This window comes from Coregonus lavaretus (genome assembly GCF_964263955.1).
Source record: "Coregonus lavaretus genome assembly, chromosome: 11".
NCBI lineage: Eukaryota > Metazoa > Chordata > Actinopteri > Salmoniformes > Salmonidae > Coregonus > Coregonus lavaretus.
Window position 1 is genome coordinate 29,697,758 of NC_139998.1, and position 24,472 is coordinate 29,722,229.

Consider the following 24,472-nt stretch of genomic DNA (forward strand, 5'->3'; position numbering starts at 1 on the left):
GCTGGTCAGCGCATGCTCTGAGAACACATCCTGGTAATCCGTCTGGCCCCGCGGCCTGTTGAATGTTAACCTGTTTAAAAGGTCTTACTCACATTGGCTACGGCGAGCGTGATCACACAGTCATTCGTAACTGCTGGTGCTCTCATGCATGGTTCAGTGTTGCTTGCCTCGAAGCGAACAAAGAAGGCATTAGGCTTGGGCGATATAACGTTGATACCATATACCAGGGTATTTCAAAATAATAAAAAAAGAAAGTCTATAAAATATATTTATAAGTTACCTATAAGAAATCTAAGATGTGTCAAATAAATTTGATCGAGCTCAGGGCCACAGCTATGCATTTGGTTTGCTAACTTGCTAGCTAAATGGCTAGATGTAAAAACCAAGCTTCTTGGTTACAGCAGAGACATTCAATCCCCTCCTGGATCAAGATCCTGATGCCTAAATAGTTATATATATTTTTATTTATTTTTATTTATTTATGTATAGCGCCCCTTGTGTGCACATTCGGTAATACTGTATACCCTGGTATGGTACAGAAACGGTATGACGGTATGAAAATCTAGATACCGCCCAACCCTAGAAGGCATTTAAGCTCTTCCGGTAAGCTCACGTCAATGGACGGCTGGGTTTCCTTTTGTAATCCATTATAGTTTGCAAGCCCTGCCACACCCGACAAGAGTCAAAGCCGGCGTAACAGGATTCTATTTTATTCCTGTATTGATGCTTTGCCTGTTGTTTGATGGCTCGGCGGTCATAGCGGGATTTCTTATAAGCGTCTGGATTAGTGTCCCGCTCCATGAAAACGGCAGTTCTAGCCTTTAGCTCAGTGTGGATGTTGCCTGTAATCCATGACTTTTGGTTGGGATATGTACGTACGGTCACTGTGGGGGGGACGTCGTCGATGCACTTATTAATGAAGCCAGTGACTGATGTGGATGAATCCCGGAACATTCCAGTCTGTGCTAGCGAAACAGTCCATATCTCTACCGAGCGCATGTTTCCATGACCTGATCTCAACTTGTTTGGAGAAATGTCATGACATCTGCTGTCTATAGAAATGTATAGAGGGCGCACCTCTGATCTTTGCCATTGATCGCTTGTGATATAAAACCTGAGTTAGTAAGTAGCCTATCCTTGTTAGAGCGCACGCGGCTCGCCTTGCTCCCTCCGACAGTCAAACAAACGGTGAGATTTAGATTTTTTGCATGAAAGTAATGCAAAGTAGTATAACTAGTAATATTGTAAAGTAACATTACTTTTGTAAAATGTAACAAGTATTACTTTTCAAGTAACTAATCACATCACCGCACATGTGTAGGTCAAAGGTCTAGAGACAGACAGTTGAGATTGGTTATCTTCTGTCATTACATTACAATCTTCAACTAACAAATAAAACACCTGACCTAAATAAGCTTATGTATGTATATGTATACTGATATGTATGTATGCGTCTAACTGATAGATACAGCGCCTTGCAAAAGTATTCATCCCCCTTGGCGATGTTCCTATTATGTTGCATTACAACCTGTAATTTACATGGATATTTTATTTGGATTTCATGTAATGGACATACACAAAATAGTCCAAATTGGTGAAGTGAAATGAAAAAAAATACCTTGTTTCAAATAATTCTAAAAAATAAATAACGGAAAAGTGGTGCGTGCATATATATTCACCCCCTTTGCTATGAAGCCCCTAAATAAGATCTGGTGCAACCAATTACCTTCAGAAGTCACATAATTTGTTAAATAGAGTCCACCTGTGTGCAATCTAAGGGTCACATGATGTGTCACATGATCTCAGTATATATACACACCTGTTCTGAAAGGCCCCAGAGTCTGAAACACCATTAAGCAAGGGACACCACCAAGCAAGCGGTACCATGAAGACCAAGGAGCTCTCCAAACAGGTCAGGGACAAAGTTGTGGAGAAGTACAGATCAGGGTTGGGTATTAAAAAAATATCCGATACATTGAACATCCCACGGAGCACCATTAAATCCATGTGTCCAGAAAAAAAGCCATTGCTTAAAGAAAAAAATAAGCAAACACGTTTGGTGTTCGCCAAAAGGCATGTGGGAGACTCCCCAAACATATGGAAGAAGGTACTCTGGTCAGATGAGACTAAAATTGAGCTTTTTGGCCATCAAGGAAAACGCTATGTCTGGCGCAAACCCAACACCTCTCATCACCCCGAGAACACCATCCCCACAGTGAAACATGGTGGTGGCAGCATCACGCTGTGGGATGTTTTTCATCGGCAGGGACTGGGAAACTGGTCAGAATTTAAGGAATGATGGATGGCGCTAAATACTGGGAAATTCTGGATGGAAACCTGTTTCAGTCTTCCAGAGATTTGAGACTGGGACGGAGGTTCACCTTCCAGCAGGACAATGACCCTAAGCATACTGCTAAAGCAACAGAGTGGTTCAATTTGTAAGTCGCTCTGGATAAGAGCGTCTGCTAAATGACGTAAATGTAAATGTTTAAGGGGAAACATTTAAATGTCTTGGAATGGCCTAGTCAAAGCCCAGACCTCAATCCAATTGATTGCTGTACACCAGCGGAACCCATCCAACTTGAAGGAGCTGGAGCAGTTTTGCCTTGAAGAATGGGCAAAAATCCCAGTGGCTAGATGTGCCAAGCTTATAGAGACATACCCCAAGAGACTTGCAGCTGTAATTGCTGCAAAAGGTGGCTCTACAAAGTATTGACTTTGGGGGGGTGAATAGTTATGCACGTTTGTTTGTTTCACAATAAAAAATATTTTGCATCTTCAAAGTGGTAGGCATGTTGTGTAAATCAAATGATACAAACCCCCCAAAAATATTTTTTAATTCCAGGTTGTAAGGCAACAAAATAGGAAAAATGCCAAGGGGGGTGAATACTTTGGCAAGCCACTGTACTACTCAATGTAAATGTAATATAAGAAAGTGGAAATGAATGTAGAGTAATACAGTGCCTTGCAAAAGTATTCATACCCCTGGGATTTCTTCACATTTTATTTTGTCAGAAAGCGTAATTAAAATGGATTTAATTGTAATTTGTTGTCAATCTACACAAGATACTCTAATGTCAAAGTGGAAGAAAAATTAACATTCTTTCAAATATTATTTAATTAATGAAATAACAAAAATATATAGTAATTGCATAAGTATTCAGCTCCCTGAGTTAATACATGTTAGAAACACCTTTGGCAACAATTACATCTGTGAGTCTTCTTGGGGAGAGCTTTACACACCTGGATTGTGCAATTTTAGCCCATTATTCTTTTCATAATTCCTCAAGCTCTGTCAAGATGCTAGACAGCAATTTTCAAGTCTTGCCATATATTTTCAAGCAGATTTAAGTCAAAACTGTAACTTGGCCACTCAGGAACATTCACTGCCATCTTGGTAAGCAACTCCAGTGTAGATTTGGCCTTGTGTTGTAGGTTATTGTCCTGCTGAAAGGTGAAATTCTCTCCTAATGTAAAGCAGACTGAAGCAGGTTTTCCTCTAGGATTTTGCCTGTGCTTAGCTCCATCCTGTTTCTTTTTATCCTGAAAAACTCCCCAGTATTTGCCGATGTCAAGCATACCCATACCATGATGCAGCCACCACTATGCTTGAAAATAAGGATGCAGTTACTCAGTGCTATGTTGGATTTTCCCAAAACATAGGACTTTGCATTTAGGCCATAAAGTGTATTCCTTTGCCGTGTTTTTCTGCAGTATTACTTTAGTGCCTTGTTGCATACAAGATGCATGTTTTGGAATATTTGTATTCTTCTTTTCATTTAAGCCATTATTGTGGGGTCACTACAATGTTGTTGATCCATCCTCGGTTTTCTCCCATCACAGCCATTGAACTCTGTTTTAAAATCATCAATGGCCTCATGGTAACATCCCTGAGCAGTTTCCTTCCGGTCCTGCAGCTCAGTTCAGAAGGATGACTGTATATGTCTGGGTTGTTTAATACATAAATCACTGCATAATTATTAACTTGACCATGCTGATTTGTTATTGTTACCCATCTAACAAACAATGGCCTTCTTTATGAAGCTTTGTAGTTGAATCTGTGCATGAAATTCAATTCTTGTTGTATGTATGGTGGACAGAGGAAGGGTCAGTAAAAAAATGTCAAACCTTATTATTTCATGTAACTTATGTGATTTTTTAAGCCAAATGTTATTCCTGAACTAATTTAGGCATGCCTGAACATAGGGGCTGACTACTTATGCAATTACTATATTTTGTAATAATTTTTTGGGGGTATTTTACCCCCTTTTTCTCCACAATTTCGTGGTATCCAATTGGTAGTTACAGTCTTGTCCCACCGCTGCATCCTCCGAAACACAACCCAACCGAGCCGCACTGCTTCTTGACACAGTGCCCACTTAACCCGGAAGCCAGCTGCACCAATGTGTCGGAGGAAACATTGTACACCTGGCGACCTAGTCAGCGTGCACTGCGCCTGGCCCGCCACAGGAGTCGCTAGTGCGCGATGGGACAAGAACATCCCTGCCGGCCAAACCCTCCCTTACCCTGGACGACGCTGGGCCAATTGTGCGACGCGCCCCATGGGTCCGGCCGGTTGCGGCCGGTTGCGACAGAGCCTGGACTCGAACCAGGATCTCTAGCACTGCGATTCAGCGCCTTAGACCACTGCGCCACTCGGGAGGCCCTTATTAACTTTGACAGAGTATTTTGAGTAGATTATTGACAAAAAATTACAATTAAATCCATTTTAATCCCGCTTTGTAACAATAAACTGTGAAGAAATCCAAGGTATACAGTGGGGGAAAAAAGTATTTGATCCCCTGCTGATTTTGTACATTTGCCCACTGACAAAGAAATGATCAGTCTATACTTTTTATGGTAGGTTTATTTGAACAGTGAGAGACAGAACAACAACAACAAAAAATCCAGAAAAACGCATGTCAAAAATGTTATAAATTGATTTTCATTTTAATGAGGGAAATAAGTATTTGATCCCCCTCTCAATCAGGAAGATTTCTGGCTCCCAGGTGTCTTTTATACAGGTAACGAGCTGAGATTAGGGGCACAATCTCCCTCGGCCTGGGGCTCCATGCAAGATCTCACCTCGTGGAGTTGCAATGATCATGAGAACGGTGAGGAATCAGCCCAGAACTACACGGGAGGATCTTGTCAATGATCTCAAGGCAGCTGGGACCATAGTCACCAAGAAAACAATTGGTAACACACTACGCCGTGAAGGACTGAAACCCTGCAGCGCCCGCAAGGTCCCCCTGCTCAAGAAAGCACATATACAGGGCCGTCTGAAGTTTGCCAATGAACATCTGAATGATTCAGAAGAGAACTGGGTGAAAGTGTTGTGGTCAGATGAGACCAAAATCGAGCTCTTTGGCATCAACTCAACTCGCCGTGTTTGGAGGAGGAGGAATGCTGCCTATGACCCCAAGAACACCATCCCCACCGACAAACATGGAGGTGGAAACATTATGCTTTGGGGGTGTTTTTCTGCTAAGGGGACAGGACAACTTCACCGCATCAAAAGGACGATGGACGAGGCCATGTACCATCAAATCTTGGGTGAGAACCTCCTTCCCTCAGCCAGGGCATTGAAAATGGGTCATGGATGGGTATTCCAGCATGACAATGACCCAAAACACACGGCCAAGGCAACAAAGGAGTGGCTCAAGAAGAAGCACATTAAGGTCCTGGAGTGGCCTAGCCAGTCTCCAGACCTTAATCCCATAGAAAATCTGTGGAGGGAGCTGAAGGTTCGACTTGGAGAAGATCTGCAAAAAGGAGTGGAACAAAATCCCTCCTGAGATGTGTGAAAACCTGGTGGCCAACTACAAGAAACGTCTGACCTCTGATTGCCAACAAGGGTTTTGCCACCAAGTACTAAGTCATGTTTTGCAGAGGGGTCAAATACTTATTTCCCTCAAATGCAAATCAATTTATAACATTCTTGACATGCGTTTTTCTGGATTGTTTTGTTGTTATTCTGTCTCTCACTGTTCAAATAAACCTACCATTAAAATTATAGACTGATCATGTCTTTGTCAGTGGGCAAACATACAAAATCAGCAGGGGATCAAATACTTTTTTCCCTCACTGTATGAATACTTTTGCAAGGCACTGTTGGTCCCTCTGTTTCTCTGTGTTGTGTCAGTACAGGACTTTGTTAGGTCTATTTTTCTCATTTAAAATGTATGTTGTTCTATCCTTGAGCTGCTCTTGTCTATTCATGTTCTGTACTATGCCATGCTTTATGTTTTGTGTGGACCCCAGGAAGAGTAGCTGCTGCTTCAGCAACAGCTAATGGGCATCCTAATAAAATATTAAATACTAATACACCAGCATTCAAACTTTAGCAACACAGCACGCTAAATAGGTGCTTACAGTAACTCAAAGGAAAAACAAGAGCTCAACAAATAGTGCTTAACTCAAAAGGTCAGAGCTTATGAGTAGTTCGAAAATAAGACTGAACTATACATGGTAAGAAAAACAGTCGGGGATAAGCTGTCACTTGTTTCTAGCGGACGTTCACATGGGGACAAGGGTTACTTGTGTTAGCAATGAGAGCGAGAGAGAGCAGTGTCTCAGAAGCCCTGTGGTCCAAATCTGACTGAACTAGAGTTGGGCAATATGGGCATAAATCCATATTGCGATAAATTGCCTGAATTGATGCCATAACAATAAATACAACAAAGTTTCTAACAATGAGCACCACATTTATTTATTTATTATCCTTTAAAACGATTACTAGTTTGATGGTTGTAGCCATCAATTGTTCCATTAACAATCACCCATATTATCAAACTTATTTCATTTTAAAAACTTTACATTTCTCTAGTATAGGCTACTTATCATAATGAACAATATCAGCAAAATGTCTACAATAAGTGATCGGTGTCAAATGTTTGGTTTATCATCCCAGCTCTACTGTGAACTGGCTGAGAATTCCATCTGTGGTTGACTGAAAACAGTAGCGAGGGCTTACCCTGAGACATGGTGGTGGATGCAGTCAAAGCTGGCCTGAGGTTTGTCCTTGCCATCACTGGACAGGTAGAAGGAGAAGACCCGGAGTGCATCTGGAGCCTCTGGGGACGGGGCAGGGATCTTGATGTACTGTTGTCAGGGGAAACAGAGATAGCGTTAGATCACTGAGGAGACCATGTGTAAAACTATAAATGTTTATGACCAAGCAGTTTTAGCATATTCAGCTGTGCTTTCTGTCTGCATATTCTACATTTACATTTGAGTACTTTAGCAGACGCACTTATCCAGAGCGACTTACAGCAGTGAGTGCATTCATTTCAATACTTTTTTTTTGTACTGGTCCCTGTGGGAATTCTAAACATGCTAAATGAAAAGCCTTGCGTTTGTGTTATACAATCCGAAACGTTTTGGTAACTAATGTATAATGCACCGCAAAGGATGACCCTTTCATTAGCCATCAATTAGGCTACACATTTAATTGGAGAGCAAAACATGGTAAATGGGAAGACTGAGGTTATTGACATTACGTATGATTCAACTGCTCAGGGTGACAGCCAGGCAGTCTCTGGCTTAATGCGATTTCAAATGAAGCCCCATCTGAAGCATATGAAAGTCAACTAGGCATAGCATATCACTTTTCCAAACTAATTCCAAAGTACATCAGCACACATCTTGAAAGCTGTGCCTCTACTCTCATCTATTACACAGTATTACTCTGTGGTTGCTAACTGAATGCTCTGTCCTTACACAGCAGTTAAGTTAATCAGTTTGCAATCGCTCTTCCTAGCCCCATCCTGGTAGAGAACAGTGTGTACTATACCTTCTATCAAAAAAAGGAACAGATTATTTCTATGAAAAACACTTTCCCTTCTTTTGTCCTAAGGCAACGCCTAAAAGAGATTGTGTGCTTGATGTGAGCATGTAAGACCCCTTTCTCCACACCGATATTCTCTGACCACTATCCTCAAATAACCCAAGATAAATCTGTACGCACCGTGCACAAAAACAGCAGTATACAGTTGAAGTCGGAAGTTTACATACACTTAGGTTGGAGTCATTAAAACTCGTTTTTCAACCACTCCACAAATTTCTTGTTAACAAACTATAGTTTTGGCAAGTCGGTAAGGACATCTACTTTGTGCATGACAAGTAATTTTTCCAACAATTGTTTACAGACAGATTATTTAATTTATAATTCACTGTATCACAATTCCAGTGGGTCAGAAGTTTACATACACTAAATTGACTGTGCCTTTAAACAGCTTGGAAAATTCCAGAAAATGATGTCATGGCTTTAGAAGCTTCTGATAGGCTAATTGACATAATTTGAGTAAATTGGAGGTGTACAGGTGGATGTATTTTAAGGCCTACCTTCAAACTCAGTGCCTCTGATTGACATCATGGGAAAATCAAAATGAATCAGCCAAGACCTCAGAAAAAGAATTGTAGACCTCCACAAGTCTGGTTCATCCTTGGGAGCAATTTCCAAATGCCTGAAGGTACCACGTTCATCTCAATAGTACGCAAGTATAAACACCATGGGACCACGCAGCCGTCATACTGCTCAGGAAGGAGACGCATTCTGTCTCCTAGAGATGAACGTACTTTGGTGTGAAAAGTTAAATCAATCCCAGAACAACAGCAAAGGACCTTGTGAAGATGCTGGATGAAACAGGTACAATAGTATCTATATCCACAGTAAAACGAGTCCTATATCGACATAACCTGAAAGGCCGCTCAGCAAGGAAGAAGCCACTGCTCCAAAACCGCCATAAAAAAGCCAGACTACGGTTTGCAACTGCACATGGGGACAAAGATCGTACTTTTTGGAGAAATGTCCTCTGGTCTGATGAAACAAAAATAGAACTGTTTTCCCATAATGACCATTGTTATGTTTGAAGGAAAAAGGGGGAACTTGCAAGCCGAAGAACACCATCCCAACCGTGAAGCACGGGGGTGGCAGCATCATGCTGTGGGAGTGCTTTGCTGCAGGAGGGACTGGTGCACTTCACAAAATAGATGGCATCATGAGGAAGGAAAATTATGTGGATATATTGAAGCAACATCTCAAGACATCAGTCAGGAAGTTAAAACTTGGTCGTAAATGGCTTCCAAATGGACAATGACCCCAAGCATACTTCCAAAGTTGTGCCAAAATGGCTTAAGGACAACAAAGTCAAGGTATTGGAGTGGCCATCACAAAGCCCTGACCTCAATCCTATAGAACATTTGTGGGCAGAACTGAAAAAGCATGTGCGAGCAAGGAGGCCTGACTCAGTTACACCAGCTCTGTCAGGAGGAATGGGCCAAAATTCACCCAACTTATTGTGGAAAGCTTGTGGAAGGCTACCCGAAACGTTTGACCCAAGTTAAACAATTTAAAGGCAATGCTACCAAATACTAATTGAGTGTATGTAAACTTCTGACACACTGGGAATGTGATGAAATAAAATAAATAAAAGCTGAAATAAATCACTCTCTACTATTATTCTGACATTTCACATTCTTAAAATAAAGTGGTGATCCTAACTGACCTAAGACAGGGAATTTTTACTAGGATTAAATGTCAGGAATTGTGAAAAACTGAGTTTAAATGTATTTGGCTAAGGTGTACGTAAACTTCCGACTTCAATTGTAGATGTATAAATAGTCTTAAACAGGCCAAATGCAAAAGGTGTTCATCTGTAGAGCACCATGTTAATCATCTACCTATACCAGTATTACTGTATTCTGCATGCTACACTCTGTGACAGGGGTTCTCAAACTTTTTGGGTCAGGGGACACAACTTTGACTTTAGAGTGCAATAAAATAGCATACAAGGTGTTTTACTATGACTGCTGTAGTGCATGGTCGGACTAACCAAGTCTCGGGCCCAGGGAAAGAACATTTTAAAGGCACCCCTTTTTGCATCGGAGAGACCATTTTGCAGTTTTAAAGCTCATTTCCTGCAACTCTACACATTTGCCATGAGGCAGAGAGAACATTTTGCAGTTTTACAGCTTAAATTACAGTGCATCTATGTTAAAAACAAAAATTTGGGGGAATACAAGAACTATTCAGTTGAATACTGGATCATTGATGGAGTACTGTGGATCCCTGTGACCTCCCTGTTGGCCCTGTTGTGCATTTAAGGGTATATTGTAGATGAATAATATTACATTGTATTGTATTGCACCCTCTAAAATTTTCCACATGGCCCTTGGCCAAATGTGTTTAATCTGCTAGCAATATATATATATTTTTTTTCTTATATAGTACCTCCGCGATCCGCAGACCCCAGCTTGGGAACCACTGCTCTGTGACACACTTGTATCAACCTTGTAGCGTTGCTGTTTTGATGTTATTGCTTTGGAACAACACACAGTTATGTAATGAGTACATTTTATCTTCCCAGAAGGTGATTAGAGTAAATGTAATCTAGAAGTGTATTTGTTACTGCACCAAAGTAGCTGGACCAAAGTCTTTTAATGTATTGATATGAGAATGAGCTTGGCCCTCTGCTGTTCTCAAGCCATAAAACTGCCCTAAATAAGCCACTGGTTAAGCCAATAACCCAGGCCACGTGGGACCTCCTAGGTCTCAAAGTGGCAACCTCTACTCAGCCATTGGAACAGTGAGGCTGATATATGGGCCTTAACCATTGGGCCTTATGTCTCTCTACCTAGGTGATAGTATCGTACTGTAGTGTCCAGAGCTCCCTTGGAATCCAACAGACCCACAGGGTGCTATGGCCAAAAACAGCTAATAAAATGGCCTAAAAACCTACTTTCACAAAATGGCCAATTCAACATAGAAAGTCATTAACTAACAGGTATTGCCGTGTACTTAAACACATTGGGTGCCGACTGTCCTTTTACTCCAGCTGAAATAGACCGTTTTGTTGATGCTGAGCCTGTGCCCTAGATTCAGAGGACAAGATGAAAGGGGCAGAGAGATAGATGGCCCACAGAATAATTATCACTTCTTTTGACCCAGCATGATAACTGACTGACTGACTGACTGGCTGATCACTGACTGAACTCAGAAATTGTTTCCAAATCATCTAAAAATAAGTCACTTTCACTTCCCTAGTGGTCTCAGACTAGGGTGAGATGGCTAACACAAAAGACAAAAGGGCTCCATGTAATATTTCCCTTTTATTATGAGCACTAAGACAAACAGAGGACAGTCAGTGGGCCTTGAAACAGCCTCTTTAGCTTAACTGTGGAAAGTGATTGATTCCAGGCTGGCTGGTAGAATGCACAGTGCCTGGGGCAGATGTGGCAGGCAGGACTCTAGTTGTCACAAATACCCAGTCATGCAGTTTCTGTAGCGCGTAGGCAATAAACAGCTCTTCTTTCAACACCCCTCCCCCCCACCCCTTCTTCCCCCGAACCCCACAGCGAGCTGGACACTCCACCCCCATCACCCTCAGCTCTCTTAATAGCACACAACACACAAGCCAACAATCACAACACAAAGCACAAGGCAGCCCACAAAGTCATGGACACTTCTGATATCAAACTGACCATTAGTTATGTTGACCTATATCTGTCCAGCCCTTCACATGAAGTGGTGGGGCAGGATTCCACTAATGTCAGCTTCAGGTTTCCACTAATTAACTGCCATCAACCAAAAAAAGCATCAAAGTAAATAGGAGCAACAGAACAGCCATGTCTGCAGGACCTAATACATCAAGACGCTGTCTAAAGTGGTAGCGGTCTTGACCAAAACTCGAAGCAACAAGTCAGAGAGGCTCCAGAAGTAGGTCAAGGCAGATAGCATTGCACTGGAGAATGATTTATTTCAAATGGAGATGCTGATAAACAGCTTGGCTGCCCCCAGGCGAGAGCACAGCTCAGGATTTACAGTCTTAGCTGTGCAATCACCGTCCCCCCCCCCCCACATCCCCCTCAGTCACTATGCGCTCTTGGTTTGAAGCGAGCAGCAAGCACCCCCCTCCAGCCAAGCGTTAGATTCGCCTGTCCCCCCCATCCCCGCCACCGTGCACACATCACATTCTAATTCTAATCAATGTCACTCAGGTCAGTCCATTCTGAGGTCGACCCCATTTTATTCACAGCTTCCTTCTCCACCTTCATAAACATATGTCATTAGTTCCCAGCTCTATGCTCCTGGCTCCTGGGGGAGCTGCTCCTGGCTCCTGGCTGCTTTTAGCCCGTACATTCCCTGATGTGAAGATTAAGGACTCCAAAATATGAGGCACTCCAGTTAAAAGCTTTGTCTGAGCACACACGGGCCATCCTTGACTTGCTCCCTGCAACTTTTTTTCTCTCTCGTCTTCAGATTACATTTCCCAGGACAGTTGTTCATGCTAGAGGGTTCTGAATAAACACTCAAAAGAAAAGGAAAACAACTAATCTTAGGCCTCCATTTTGTAGGCTTTTGTGTATGTAAAAAATAAAATCTATAAAACTGTTGATCACAAAAATGCTGTTGAAATATTTATAATTTTTAGAATGTCATTCAATCTTTTGTGGGTTCCCATTTCCAAACTGATGGAAATCTACCATGACTTTTCCCCTCGTCCCCATCTGTTCCAGAACCACCACCTACATTGACAGGTAAGTCTAATATCAGTGTGAATAACAGAGGTGTGTATTTCCATAGAGCTGACTACACAGGGCAGTCCGGCCGTACCATGAAGCTGTCCTTGCCCGAGGCCCCCAGGCCTACCCTTTCCATCTCTGGTTAAACCAGGGGAGTCCCACACTTCCGCAGGTCACATGGAAGGACTAAGGTCAAACTCCTAAGCTTTGCTGCAGCTGAGGCCGTATGCCACACTTCAACCAAACATCAACATCAGCTGTCAATGCCTCCAACTAACTTACTTGGCCTACATGGGAAATGAATCACTATTTAGCATTCACTAACTGCTGGAATTAGGCTTCACCCTTCGGGTCTGTACTCTTAAGATATTTTATCTGACCCTTCCTAAAGGGACATTTGAAATATATAGTAAGCTATGCCATATTACACAAAATGTATCTTGTTCAAATCAAGTTAAGACAATTTCAAATAAATGTGTGAGAATGGATAACATATGCAAATGATTCTAAAAACTCCCCAGCAGGAACAAATGGAAGTCATTGTGCTGCAGTGTACTGTCAGACGAGTGGTAGGTCAGTCAGCTTTGCCCAGTAGTGTCCATCCTGTGAGCTGAAGTTGGCAGTTGGACAGTTAGTGTCATCCTAGCCAAATGGCATCAGATCGACAATCCTCAGCACCTTGTCAGCAGAGCCTCTCTACGGGGTGCTGGGGCAGATACAATAGCCCCTCTGTGGCCTGGGCCCAGGCACATCTGCTGCAGCCTGCACAAGGCCAGGGCCGGCCAGCCCTGTGTGTTTGGAGATGTCAAATACTTTCAGGCTGTTGTAAGGTGTGAACTGGACTGGAACGGAACAACTTGGCGTGGGTTCTGCCGTTAGAGCAGGACAAAGGGCACCCTCACTGGTGTCCATGAAAAACTCCCCCTTACACCCACAGACAGCATTAACACTATTTAGTATTTATCACCTCTAATCAGATTTAATAATGCTCTTCTCCTGCCTTACATTTGGTGGCAGATGAGGAAAGGATTCTGGTAAAGAGATTTATTTCCTACTGCTAACCACACATCTGCCAGGAAAGATGAGAAGTATTTTTGGGGGATGTTTTTTCTTCTTCTTGGGTCTGTAGACGTAAGCGGACAGGCAGAGATCCCAGCTCTTGCATTTAGCATGGCAGCACAGTGATGAGAGCAGTCGTCTAGATATACAAACGTGATTTACTATAGTCTGTGCCTCCTGCCTCTGTCTGTACTGACACTGCTGGCCATTGTCCTCTCATCCCAGTCTGCTCAGTCATGGCTGCTGCTGTGAGCCGCCTGTCTTTTGTTCTTGCATCTTCCCCCACACAGCTGAGTGCAATGGCCCGTCGGCCCGCCTGGATTATTCATGAACAGCAGGGACGTGTGGTGGGCGGGCGGGCGAGGGGGACAGCACTGTCATGGTGAGGCTCAGCTCAGCTCGTGCATGAGGTATAGCACTCCACAGTCCCCGCTTTCATCTCCCTATGGAATGTGGTCAACACTAAAGCATCCCAGCGAAGGGACAAACAGAACAGAGAAAACTAGTCTGGGAGGAGGAGGGGCATGGGTAAGAGCTTGGGCCAAAAGCATTCCATCTCTTTGCCACGCTGCATCTCTTCACAAACAGCCATACGCACACGCTGGATCCATGTGTATTATGGGGAAACACTGCTAAGACATTCAGAAAGAAAGGCAATGTTTTTCCTCTGGAGGCTCCACACAGAGCTATTGGTCAAAAAGGAAAAGGAAGCTTACAAGTGGCATTTAAAAGGAAGGCATTATTCCAGTGACACATGCAGACAACTATAGAAGGTAACACATGCAGACGATGCCTCAGGGAATATTCATATTAATTCCTGCTATCCACAATCCTCCCGCTGTTTACCGTATGATCAATGACTCTGTGGTGACTCATAGATGGTGAATACAATGCGTGAGATCACCTCTCCTTTAAATCAGGCTTTTAGGGAGGCTGGCTTTTTGTTCCTGTGCTTTAAGTCAGCCCGACCGTTGAGGGGGTTGGTAGAGAAAGACTGAAGATCCACAGAGAGGAGGAGTGGGGGTCTGAAGGGGGTTGGGAGGGGAGTAGGGGGTGGGCAATTGTTGTGGCTACAACATCCCCCAAGGTATTGGCTCTTATGCCAAGCTAAATTTGCCTTCTCCAAGAGAAGCTGGGCTAATCTGTCAACCTCGGCAAACACATGGGTCACCAACTCACCCCCTCCCCTCGCCACCCTCTCTCCTCCCAGCAGTGTTCCTGTCTGAGTGGACACACAGATAGGGGGGTGGAGAACACTGATGGCAGGCTTCATAGACAGCCCATTTTAACATTACATGCAGCCACTTTTCCACTGGTTACTATAGTTACAGTGTTTGGGGATTATGTAGGCCCATGACTCTACATAAGGCTTGGGGGTGGAGGGGCCCGTATGTGCTGTGTGATGTCGTGTTTTAATCAATTGTTTAATTACAGTGATCATTACTAACTTGAAGAATGATCCAAATACTCCCTTTACCGGCCCTTGATTCCAAGCAGTTGGTAATCCTTTAACAATTCCCAGATTGTAACATGTGAAAATACATCCAAATCTGATTAATTTACACAGAGCCTCAGAGAAACAAGACTAAATCCAAAACATGCACCGAGCTGTGACGTGGAAAACCAGGGTGAGCAGATAAGCCTTCCCTAGTGCATGACAAACAAACACTCATAAACCGTCACATGCCCAAACAAACACAAAACATACAGTGAAACCTCAGTATACATCAAAGTCCTCTTTGCACACAGTGTATATCTCCCACTGTCAATGTGGTAAAGATTACCTTGTTATTCTTCTTTAGGTTAAACAATAGCTCAGTCTGTAGTACTCTAGTGATTTGAGCCCTAGAGAACACAACAACTACATACTGCAGACAGAAACTCTGCCCTCTGACCATTCCACTTCCCTAACCATGTTTGTTTACGGGGGCAGCGTTGCTTGTATGCTGTTGTGCTGCATTTTTAAATGCCGGAAAAATTATGGATGTGGGAAGAGTTCAGGAAAAGCAACCATTGCAGACAGCCGAACAACCAACCAAACCAACAGAAAGAGCGGAGGAACAGAGGCTTGCTCTTTCTTACATCACTTAGTGCTTTTCACTCTCGCTGATGGTCGTTTGTTGCTCTAGTGCTTTCAGTGATGTTATGTTATTACCCTCCAAAAGGTAACTTCTGGGTCAGTCCTTACTGGTTTACAGAATGGTGAGGCATCTTCCATGAATGGGATTAGATCCAACAGGATCTCATTTGTCTAGCCTATTCTTGTGATATAAAATAAATAGCTATCATGATCCCAGTTAGATGTAGTAAGCGTTTGCTAATTGACAAGACATCTCGCAGACGTATTTAGAATACCTACATTCTAAATTCTACAGTTCTACATAGATTATATGTCAGCCAGGCATTCTATTCTGATGTCTCGGTGACATCTTGCCAATGTGCAAACGCTCTCCAAACTACATATTCCCTACGCATTTTGATACGTCGGCCAAAGTTGTGTGTGCTTATTGGGATATTCCTAACACTGTTATTGGAATGTAAGGAGAACACGAAGACTGTACAAGTATAAACAATAGGGGCTGGGTGTTTCAATCAATCTTTCTAATAGATTTTTGACCTGTGCTAATAAACAAAATGGTTGACCTAATACTGTATGTGAGCAGAGCTACAACATCATCCTGGAACCACTAGTCTTCCTGGTGAGGAGACCACACACACTGAGGCTGTGCCAGGCCAGATAGATCAGGGCTGCTGGCAATCAACAGTCTCAGATCAATGCACCAAACAATCAAATCTCTGTACCTTCAGTTCCATATCTGTGTTAAATTACTACAGGTTACGTGTTTAATTGCTACACAAAAACTAGCAGAAATGTGCTCGCTAAAAGCCCTTGTGCGATAACTTGGATAATATCATCATCAAATCACTATACTTCAGAGCTACATTAGCGATCTCAATATCAGAGGTGCTTGCTAAAGAAAGAGAACCAGTCTTCCCTGGACTGGGAGATGTCTCATGAGGCTTGTCCCTCCGATATGTGATCCCAAAATGGGGCCAACAGCTTTGCCAGTCAAAACAGTGGGCCTCAAACACGCAGGGCACGCAGTGCCTTTTGCCTAGCCTGACACATCTGGATGAATAGAGCAGCGTGTGCCCTTTCAGGCACACGTGGGACAACTCCCCCAACCTCTGGCTGAGCCACTGGGAAAGGACCTCGCTCTAACCGCATTCGTCTTATTGTTATTCTAATTAGCGTTCGTAAAAAAAAATACTGACTGACGGGCGTGCACACACACAGACACACAGAGCAAAGGCTCATTTGCAGTGAGAAAGGGAGGCGGAGTGCTCTGGGTGGGGGTAGATGTCTCCCAGGGCTTCAGCCAAGGCACGGGGTGAAACGGCACAATAATCAGGGGGGCAGACGGGAGGGGGCCTCGGGGGAGCTAGCTGCGCCTTCACACACAGTCGTCATGAGAAGATCTCTGGGAAGAATGCTCCCTAACCCTTCCTCTACTCTCCTCCTCTTCTCTTAGCACCAGCCAGCCTTTAGTTAGCTGCTGGGCAGACCATCCAGATATTACCTATGTATATCAACTCTTATATGCAAGGTATTCCCCATATCTGGAGGGGGATGAGATCACCATCAATGTGACACACAACACATAAAAGAGATTGCTCTGCAATATATAGCCCAGACAGATTATAGAGCGTACACGTTTTTAAAACCGTGGCTGTAACTCTGTATTATGGCATTTCTGGCAAGAGCAGAGATCCCATTTTGAGGGCATACTGTACCAGCAAAACAATGCCTAACCCAGATCCTTTCTCTAGTTCTTATTTAGGAAGCTGAGTGGGAAGGAAAACAGGAATCTCATCATTTGCAGGAAGATTTCTGGAGGCAAACAGGAAAGTGATCACACTGCAGGATTATATCGCCGCACAACAGAGCCACGAGGAAATAGTGTGCCAACGTAATCCAAAATCAACACTATCCAATCTCACAAATTGCAATATCCCTACAATGAATGAATTGTCACCATATGGCACAAATACTGTAACAGGGCTCATTGGACATAACTCTTGTTAATAAATACAGTCGCTACCTTAGGTGTGAAATATAACTTGAAATTCACACACTGTTCATTTGTGTACATGCACTCGACATGAGAGAGGGATAATATGTTCAATGCTGTGAAAACGCAGTGAAGAATCATCACGTGTCCTATAATTGGAGACCAAAGAGAGCTAAGAGATTCCATTTCTACTAAGCAGACATAAAACATACCAGCTAAAAGACTTCTTTGCCAGCACTAAAGGAAAATAAGCACTAGGATGTGAAATTCTAGTCCATGAGAACCCAACCCTACACTGAATAAGTTCCTAAATCCCTAGTGACGATTTCAAAGTAATACAGACATGAATTCCTTTTAGACTGAGAGCTTTTGTGAAAAGTGAAAAGAATTTCACATAACCCTCTCGTCTTCACGTTTATTTCTTTAAAGTTGCTTCACCCGCTCCACTTTTAATATGTTTGCTTACATGACAAGGTTTTGTTATTTCTTTAACCACTGCAACTGAAAGCTCATTACTGATCTAGCTTTTCAATTTACTTTCCTTCAATAACATTATGAATATGACAAGTGTAGCTAGTTGTTATGAGCAAATGGTTCCAACCTTATCACTGGGGGGGCAATGTGGGAACTTCTCAAGCATGAGTGATACATACACTACCGGTCAACATTTTTAGAACACCTACTCATTCAAGGGTTTCTTTATTTTTTTTAAACTATTTTCTACATTGTAGAATAATAGTGAAGACATCAAAACTATGAAATAACACATATGGAACCATGTAGTAACCAAAAAAGTGTTAAAATAGCCACCCTTTGCCTTGATGACAGCTTTGCACACTCTTGGCATTCTCTCAACCAGCTTCACCTGGAATGCTTTTCCAACAGTCTTGATGGAGTTCCCACATACACTGGGCACTTGTTGGCTGCTTTTCCTTCACTCTGCGGTCTGACTCATCCCAAACCATCTCAATTTGGTTGAGGTTGGGGGATTGTGAAGGCCAGGTCATCTGATGCAGCACTCCATCACTCTCCTTCTTGGTCAAATAGCCCTTACACAGCCTGGAGGTGTGTTGGGTCATTGTCCTGTTGAAAAACAAATGATAGTCCCACAAAGCGCAAACTAGATGATTTGGTGTATCGCTGCAGAATGCTGTGTTAGCCATGCTAGTTAAGTGTACCTTTAATTTCTAAATAAATCACAGACAGTGTCACCAGCAAAGCACCCCCACACCATAACATCTCCTCCATGCTTTTTGGTGGGAAATACACATGCGGAGATCATCTGTTCACCCACACTGCGTCTCACAAAGACACGGCGGTTGGAACCAAAAATCTCAAAATTTGGACTCCAGACCAAAGGACACATTTCCATTGCTCGTGTTTCTTGGCCCAACCAAGTCTCTTCTTATTATTGGTGTCCTTTAGTAGTGGTTTCTTTGCAGCAATTCGACCATGAAGGCCTGATTCACACAGTCTCCTATGAACAGTTGATGTTGAGATGTGTTTGTTATTTGAACTCTGTGAAGCATTTATTTGGGCTGCAATTTCTGTGGCTGGTAACTCTAATTAACTTATCCTCTGCAGCAGAGGTAACTCTGGGTCTTCCATTGCTGTGGTGGTCCTCATGAGAGCCAGTTTCATCATAGCACTAAGACCGCACTCAATGAGCTGTATAAGGCCTTAAGCAAACATGAAAACACTCATCCAGAGGCGGCTCTCCTAGTGGCCGGGGACTTTAATGCAGGGAAACTTAAATCAGTTTTACCTCATGTCTAACAGCATGTTAAATGTGCAACCAGAGGGGGAAAAAAACTCTAGACCACCTTTACTCCACACACAGAGATGCGTACCAAGCTCTCCCTTGCCCTCCATTTGGCAAATCTGACCATAATTCTATCCTCCTGATTCCTGCTTACAAGCAAAAACGAAAGCAGGAAGCACCAGTGACTCGGTCAATAAAGAAGTGGTCAGATGACGCAGATGCTAAGCTACAGGACTGTTTTGCTAGCACAGACTGGAATAAGTTCTGGGATTCTTCCGATGGCATTGAGGAGTATACCACATCAGTCACTGGCTTCATCAATAAGTGCATCGATGTCGTCGTCCCCACAGTGACCGTACGTACATACCCCAACCAGAAGCCATGGATTACAGGCAACATCCGCACTGAGCTAAAGGGTAGAGCTACCGCTTTCACGGAGCGGGACTCTAAACCGGACGCTTATAAGAAATCCCACTATGCCCTCCGACGAACCATCAAACAGGCAAAGCGTCAATACAGGACTAAGATTGAATCGTACTACACCGGCTCCGACGCTCGTCGGATGTGGCAGGGCTTGCAAACTATTACAGACTACAAAAGGGAAGCACAGCCGTGAGCTAACCCTAACCCTAACTTTTAAGAAGGCACACCTGTTAATTGAACTGCATTCCAGGTGACTACCTCATGAAGCTGGTTGAGAGAATGCAAAGAGTGTGCAAAGCTGTCATCAAGGCAAAGGGTGGCTATTTGAAGAATCTCAAATATAACATATATTTTGATTTGCATAACACTTTTTTTGTTACTACATTATTCCATATGTGTTCTTTCATAGTTTTGATATCTTCACTATTATTCTACAATGTAGAAAACAGTAAAAATAAAGAAAACCCTTGAATGAGTAGGTTCTAAAACCTTTGACCGGTAGTGTAGCTGGCCACATATCCAGAGGAAAGCCGTGTGTCAACCACAGCATGGCATTGCTTGATATGGGGACTAACCCCTAACACCACAGAGGCCTGGAGAGGGGCCAGCAGAGGGGTTATGGGAATTCCCTTGGCTTAGTGGCTCTGGAAATGGAAATGTGACTTGAGCTAGCAAGCCCTGAGACAACAGCAGGAATTGTTTGAACTGGTAGGGCACGTCTGAGAGGACACTGCCACCTGTCACTGGTCACAAGAATCACCCCTCTCTTCACCCACTCTTTAGCTAGGATAATAGGTTTTTGAAATATGTTAAAGACAAAAGAGCTGCTCTAGATATGATGGTAAAGACGCTGTTTACTGTGACTGTACTGTTCTAAGGCACCTTAGAGCCCACTGGTCCTCCTCTGTCTGGTGTACTCCAGTCTGCCATGTTCACCATCATCCTCCCCCCAGTAACAGCTTAATCTGCTCTCCCTCCAACGGCTGCAGATAGCTCATTAATACCCAATCGGCCAGCGCAGGGGGCCGTTGTCAGAGGGGGAGGGAGCCTATACTTGAATTCCGCCAAAGCAATTTGAATATGTAATGTGCCAACAAAGACATAATCACAAAATCCTATTCAGTGATTAAAGCATACTTAAATTGCACACTAAACAGAACGACTGATGTCGCCTATCCTTACTCATCTCTTGCGTGTTTTGCATATGTTCAATTACACTCGCTGGTTTGCATATGCCTTACATATGTTTGTTTATACCTAAGCTACATTCTGTATCAAAGTACTTTATTCTTTTCTGATGAAGTGCCATAAAGAACTGTGCAGACAGAGGGAGAACAATTCCATGGCTGCCATAGCATCCCCCTTTCCTCATCTCGGCTCTTTCATGTCTACACAGAGACAACAGGCGTGGAGACATGGGGCTCCCTGGGGTTCACCAACTCCCCAACCTCCTCCCCCTCTCCAAACAAAGCCTTTCCAGTTGCCAGCCTGACCCAGTAACCTGGCTAGCAGCCTGGGAGTATGGTGTACCCTCTCTTAGGGCCCGTGTGAGCACACAGGCCAGCGTTTGCGTACAGAGCAAAGTCACTTTCGTCAATGCAATCGGCTCTTGCAGGGATTAGAGCAGCTCCTTTTAGACAGGGCTGATTGTGTGGTAAATGTGCCGTAGGCAGCGCTGGGGAGGGTGCTCTAGTGCCCCGGCTAATCTGGTTGGACACAGGCATCTTTATTTACTGCGGTTTCACAGGAATGTCTTCTCCATTTCACTGCCAAGTGTTTCTGTAGATGATGTACTAGGTCTGACTACACTCATCATTAAGGATAATATGACACAGAGCTACATTCAAACAAACCTGCATTGCAGTATTTATGCATTAGCATAATCACCTTTTTCCCCGTAGCCAGATAAAAATCACAACCACGGTCCTGGAATATTGTGAAAATGCCAGCTATATGCTTCCAGTTTTCAGAATAAAAGGCAGTACTGTACTTGTGTAAATAAAGACTGTGTATAAACATTGCTGTGGCAGGACTGATTAAATCCTGTTCTAAATCTAACATGGAAAACATAAAACCTCACACATGCCACAAATGCAAAGGAGGTCACATTAAACCCTGATAGTCCTTTGCGAGGCAGTCAAGCTTTTAATGTATTTATAATGACAAATATGAGAACTGCTCCATTCTACTGTATATCCCTGTAAGGCAACAATAACCACCAGCTAAAGAATAGAACAATATCCTCACAACATGTGCAATCTCATCAGGCAGGCCTTCAGGGTTTAGTCAGTGGACGCATGCAACTGAACTGCCCTCCTGTTTCAAGCCATTCGTTTTGGATCTCATGAAAAATGCAGTGGAAGAGCGATTGCGAGTGCTGCTTGTACGGCAAATAAGAACTAATTAACGCATTTCATTTCTAAAGCTTTAGAAAGGGTGTGCAAAAACACATTCATCTTACCCCCTGGCTCCCCTTGAAGCAAATTGATGGCTGATTTGGTAAGGATCCCTGGGAAGAGGAAAGAAAGGGGGAAAGTGGTTATCATTTAATATAACAGATTCAAGTGTTGCAGGTAAAATACAATTGATCCTAAAATACATCAGGTAACATCTAAAATGTTGAAAGGAAATATTGTTATTTAATATTAAATATCTGGTCAAGCTCTGCTAGCAGATACATTTTCTGCGATTGCACTCTAAACACCATCAATTTCTCCCACAGCAATCATCCTTTATTCATCAAGCTAACAATGTATTACAACAGAACTACTTAGTTCAATTAGACCAGTGGGGCAAATTATAACCATTAGCCAACCATCACAATAATTATAGTTTCCTATCACTTATTTGCCCCAATGACCAGAGTACAACCTCTTAAGTGTTAATTCAATAATAAAACGTGCTCTTAAGGCTTTTTGAGTGTGCTCATATCCGTGGCCCCTCGCCAGTATCATGGTTCTATACGGCCTACAGATCAAGGGGCTTCACTGCTAATCTGCACTGGAATGTGTGATTAATCAATCTAGAGCACAGAAACCTTGTTTCACTCAATCAGTTCTCATAGTCAATTGGAAATTGGGGACATAGGGAGGGAGAGAGACAGAGGGGGGTGAGAGACAGAGAGACAAAGGGGGGAGAGAGAGAGACAAAGGGGTGGAGAGAGAGCGAGAGCGGCGTATCAAGGGAAAAGCCTCATCACAAAGCTTTAAGCGTAAAATCCCTAATCATTTTCTCAGCTGATTTCTCATCAAAACGACAGGCTGGAGAACTAATTGTACCTTTTGTTTACAAGTGGGCTACATTTTATCATCCCTTTGTACTGTGACTTGCACAAACCTGTCGTCCATGTACAAAGCAGTCCCCCAAATAAGCCTTTATGTAACCGTAAAGAGGTGACCACGCTGTGCATGTTTCAGGTGTTCCTGAACAGTCAAGCATCAGTACCTTCACATGACCAGTACGTAACAATGAAGAGAACAATAAAACTGTTATCTTCTCTCTGAGGTACTCCTAGCGATGGTACAGGGTCAAGAGATAAGCGCCGTTATCTGAAAGGTACAGCTGCAGCCATGGTCAACAGGCCTGTTTATCTATTATAGATGGTTTTGGGAGAAGTCTTCATGCTTCCCTCTTTCCCTCTGGTCATTGCTTAACAGGTCTACAGCTCATGTTGTATTTTAAAGTGTAGGCTTATTAGAGATCCATTTCTTTTCATTGGTCAGAGTTGCAGGATAAACGTCATTAAGAGGAGATAGGGGCCAGCACTTTGCTCCTATAGTCTGTGAGTGAAAACCACAGAACCTCATAATGACCGGACGTGACCACCTTTGCTGCTTTTCGACCGTAACACCAGTGTTACACTAGAGCAAAGCACTTAGCCCTAATTGCTCCAGGGCCGCCATTGATATTGGCAGACCCCGGCCGTGACCCCACTCTCCAAGGGAGGAGTTGTGATATGCAAAAAACAAATTTCCTGAAATAGGACAAAATATAAGCACCTAAATTATAAAAAAACAAAAACATTTGGGCCGTGTGTGTATACAATCTCATGTTATACTACGGAAATTGTGTTTCCATAGCTCGGGCTGAGAGTGAAGACTTGTGAATAGCAGAATCAACAACCTCTGGATAATCAAAACAGTTGCTTTGTGAGAAGGTGTGCGGCAGTCTGCTGAGTGATGAATATGATCGGGGCTCTAAAGTGCGACCATTTTGGTCACATATGCTCCAAAATATTTTGCTGTGAGAACTGGAATTTTATTTAGATTAAAAAAAAAAAAAAAAAAAGCTAGGTAGTTAGCTATCTCTAGTCGGCTGTACCTGCAACAAAACTCTGGTATTTCTCCTTCTCTAGTTTGCTCACCATCTTCTTTAAAAAAAAAATGGTAAGCCAACATGTTGTCAGCACTTTTATTTCCATGACTGATCAAAACTAGTTCTCATGGCTCTCTCATGTCCCTCTGTAGCAGATGAGCAACTTGAGTATTTTGGACCCCACCAGAGGGCAATGCCACCCCTATTTCGACGTAATTCCTGTTCTAGAGTGGAAATGCTCATTTAGGTTCCACCACCTCAACATTCCTTCCCTTCTCCAATTCGTGAAATAGGGGTGGCATTGCTCCAATTCGTG

The 24,472-nt window shown here is 43.1% G+C and overlaps 1 protein-coding gene across 1 annotated transcript in view; it reads right to left on the reverse strand.

Moving 5' to 3' along the window:
- The window catches only part of LOC311137670 (RNA polymerase II elongation factor ELL2-like), a 63,404-nt gene that overhangs the window by 33,359 nt on the left and 5,573 nt on the right, over positions 1-24,472 (reverse strand). The window contains exons 2-3 of the mRNA XM_084172198.1: positions 22,304-22,351; positions 6,977-7,104 (exon numbers count right to left, since the gene is read on the reverse strand). Of these exons, the coding sequence (XP_084028324.1) occupies positions 6,977-7,104; positions 22,304-22,351 (176 nt within the window). The remainder of the gene's footprint in view (positions 1-6,976; positions 7,105-22,303; positions 22,352-24,472) is intronic.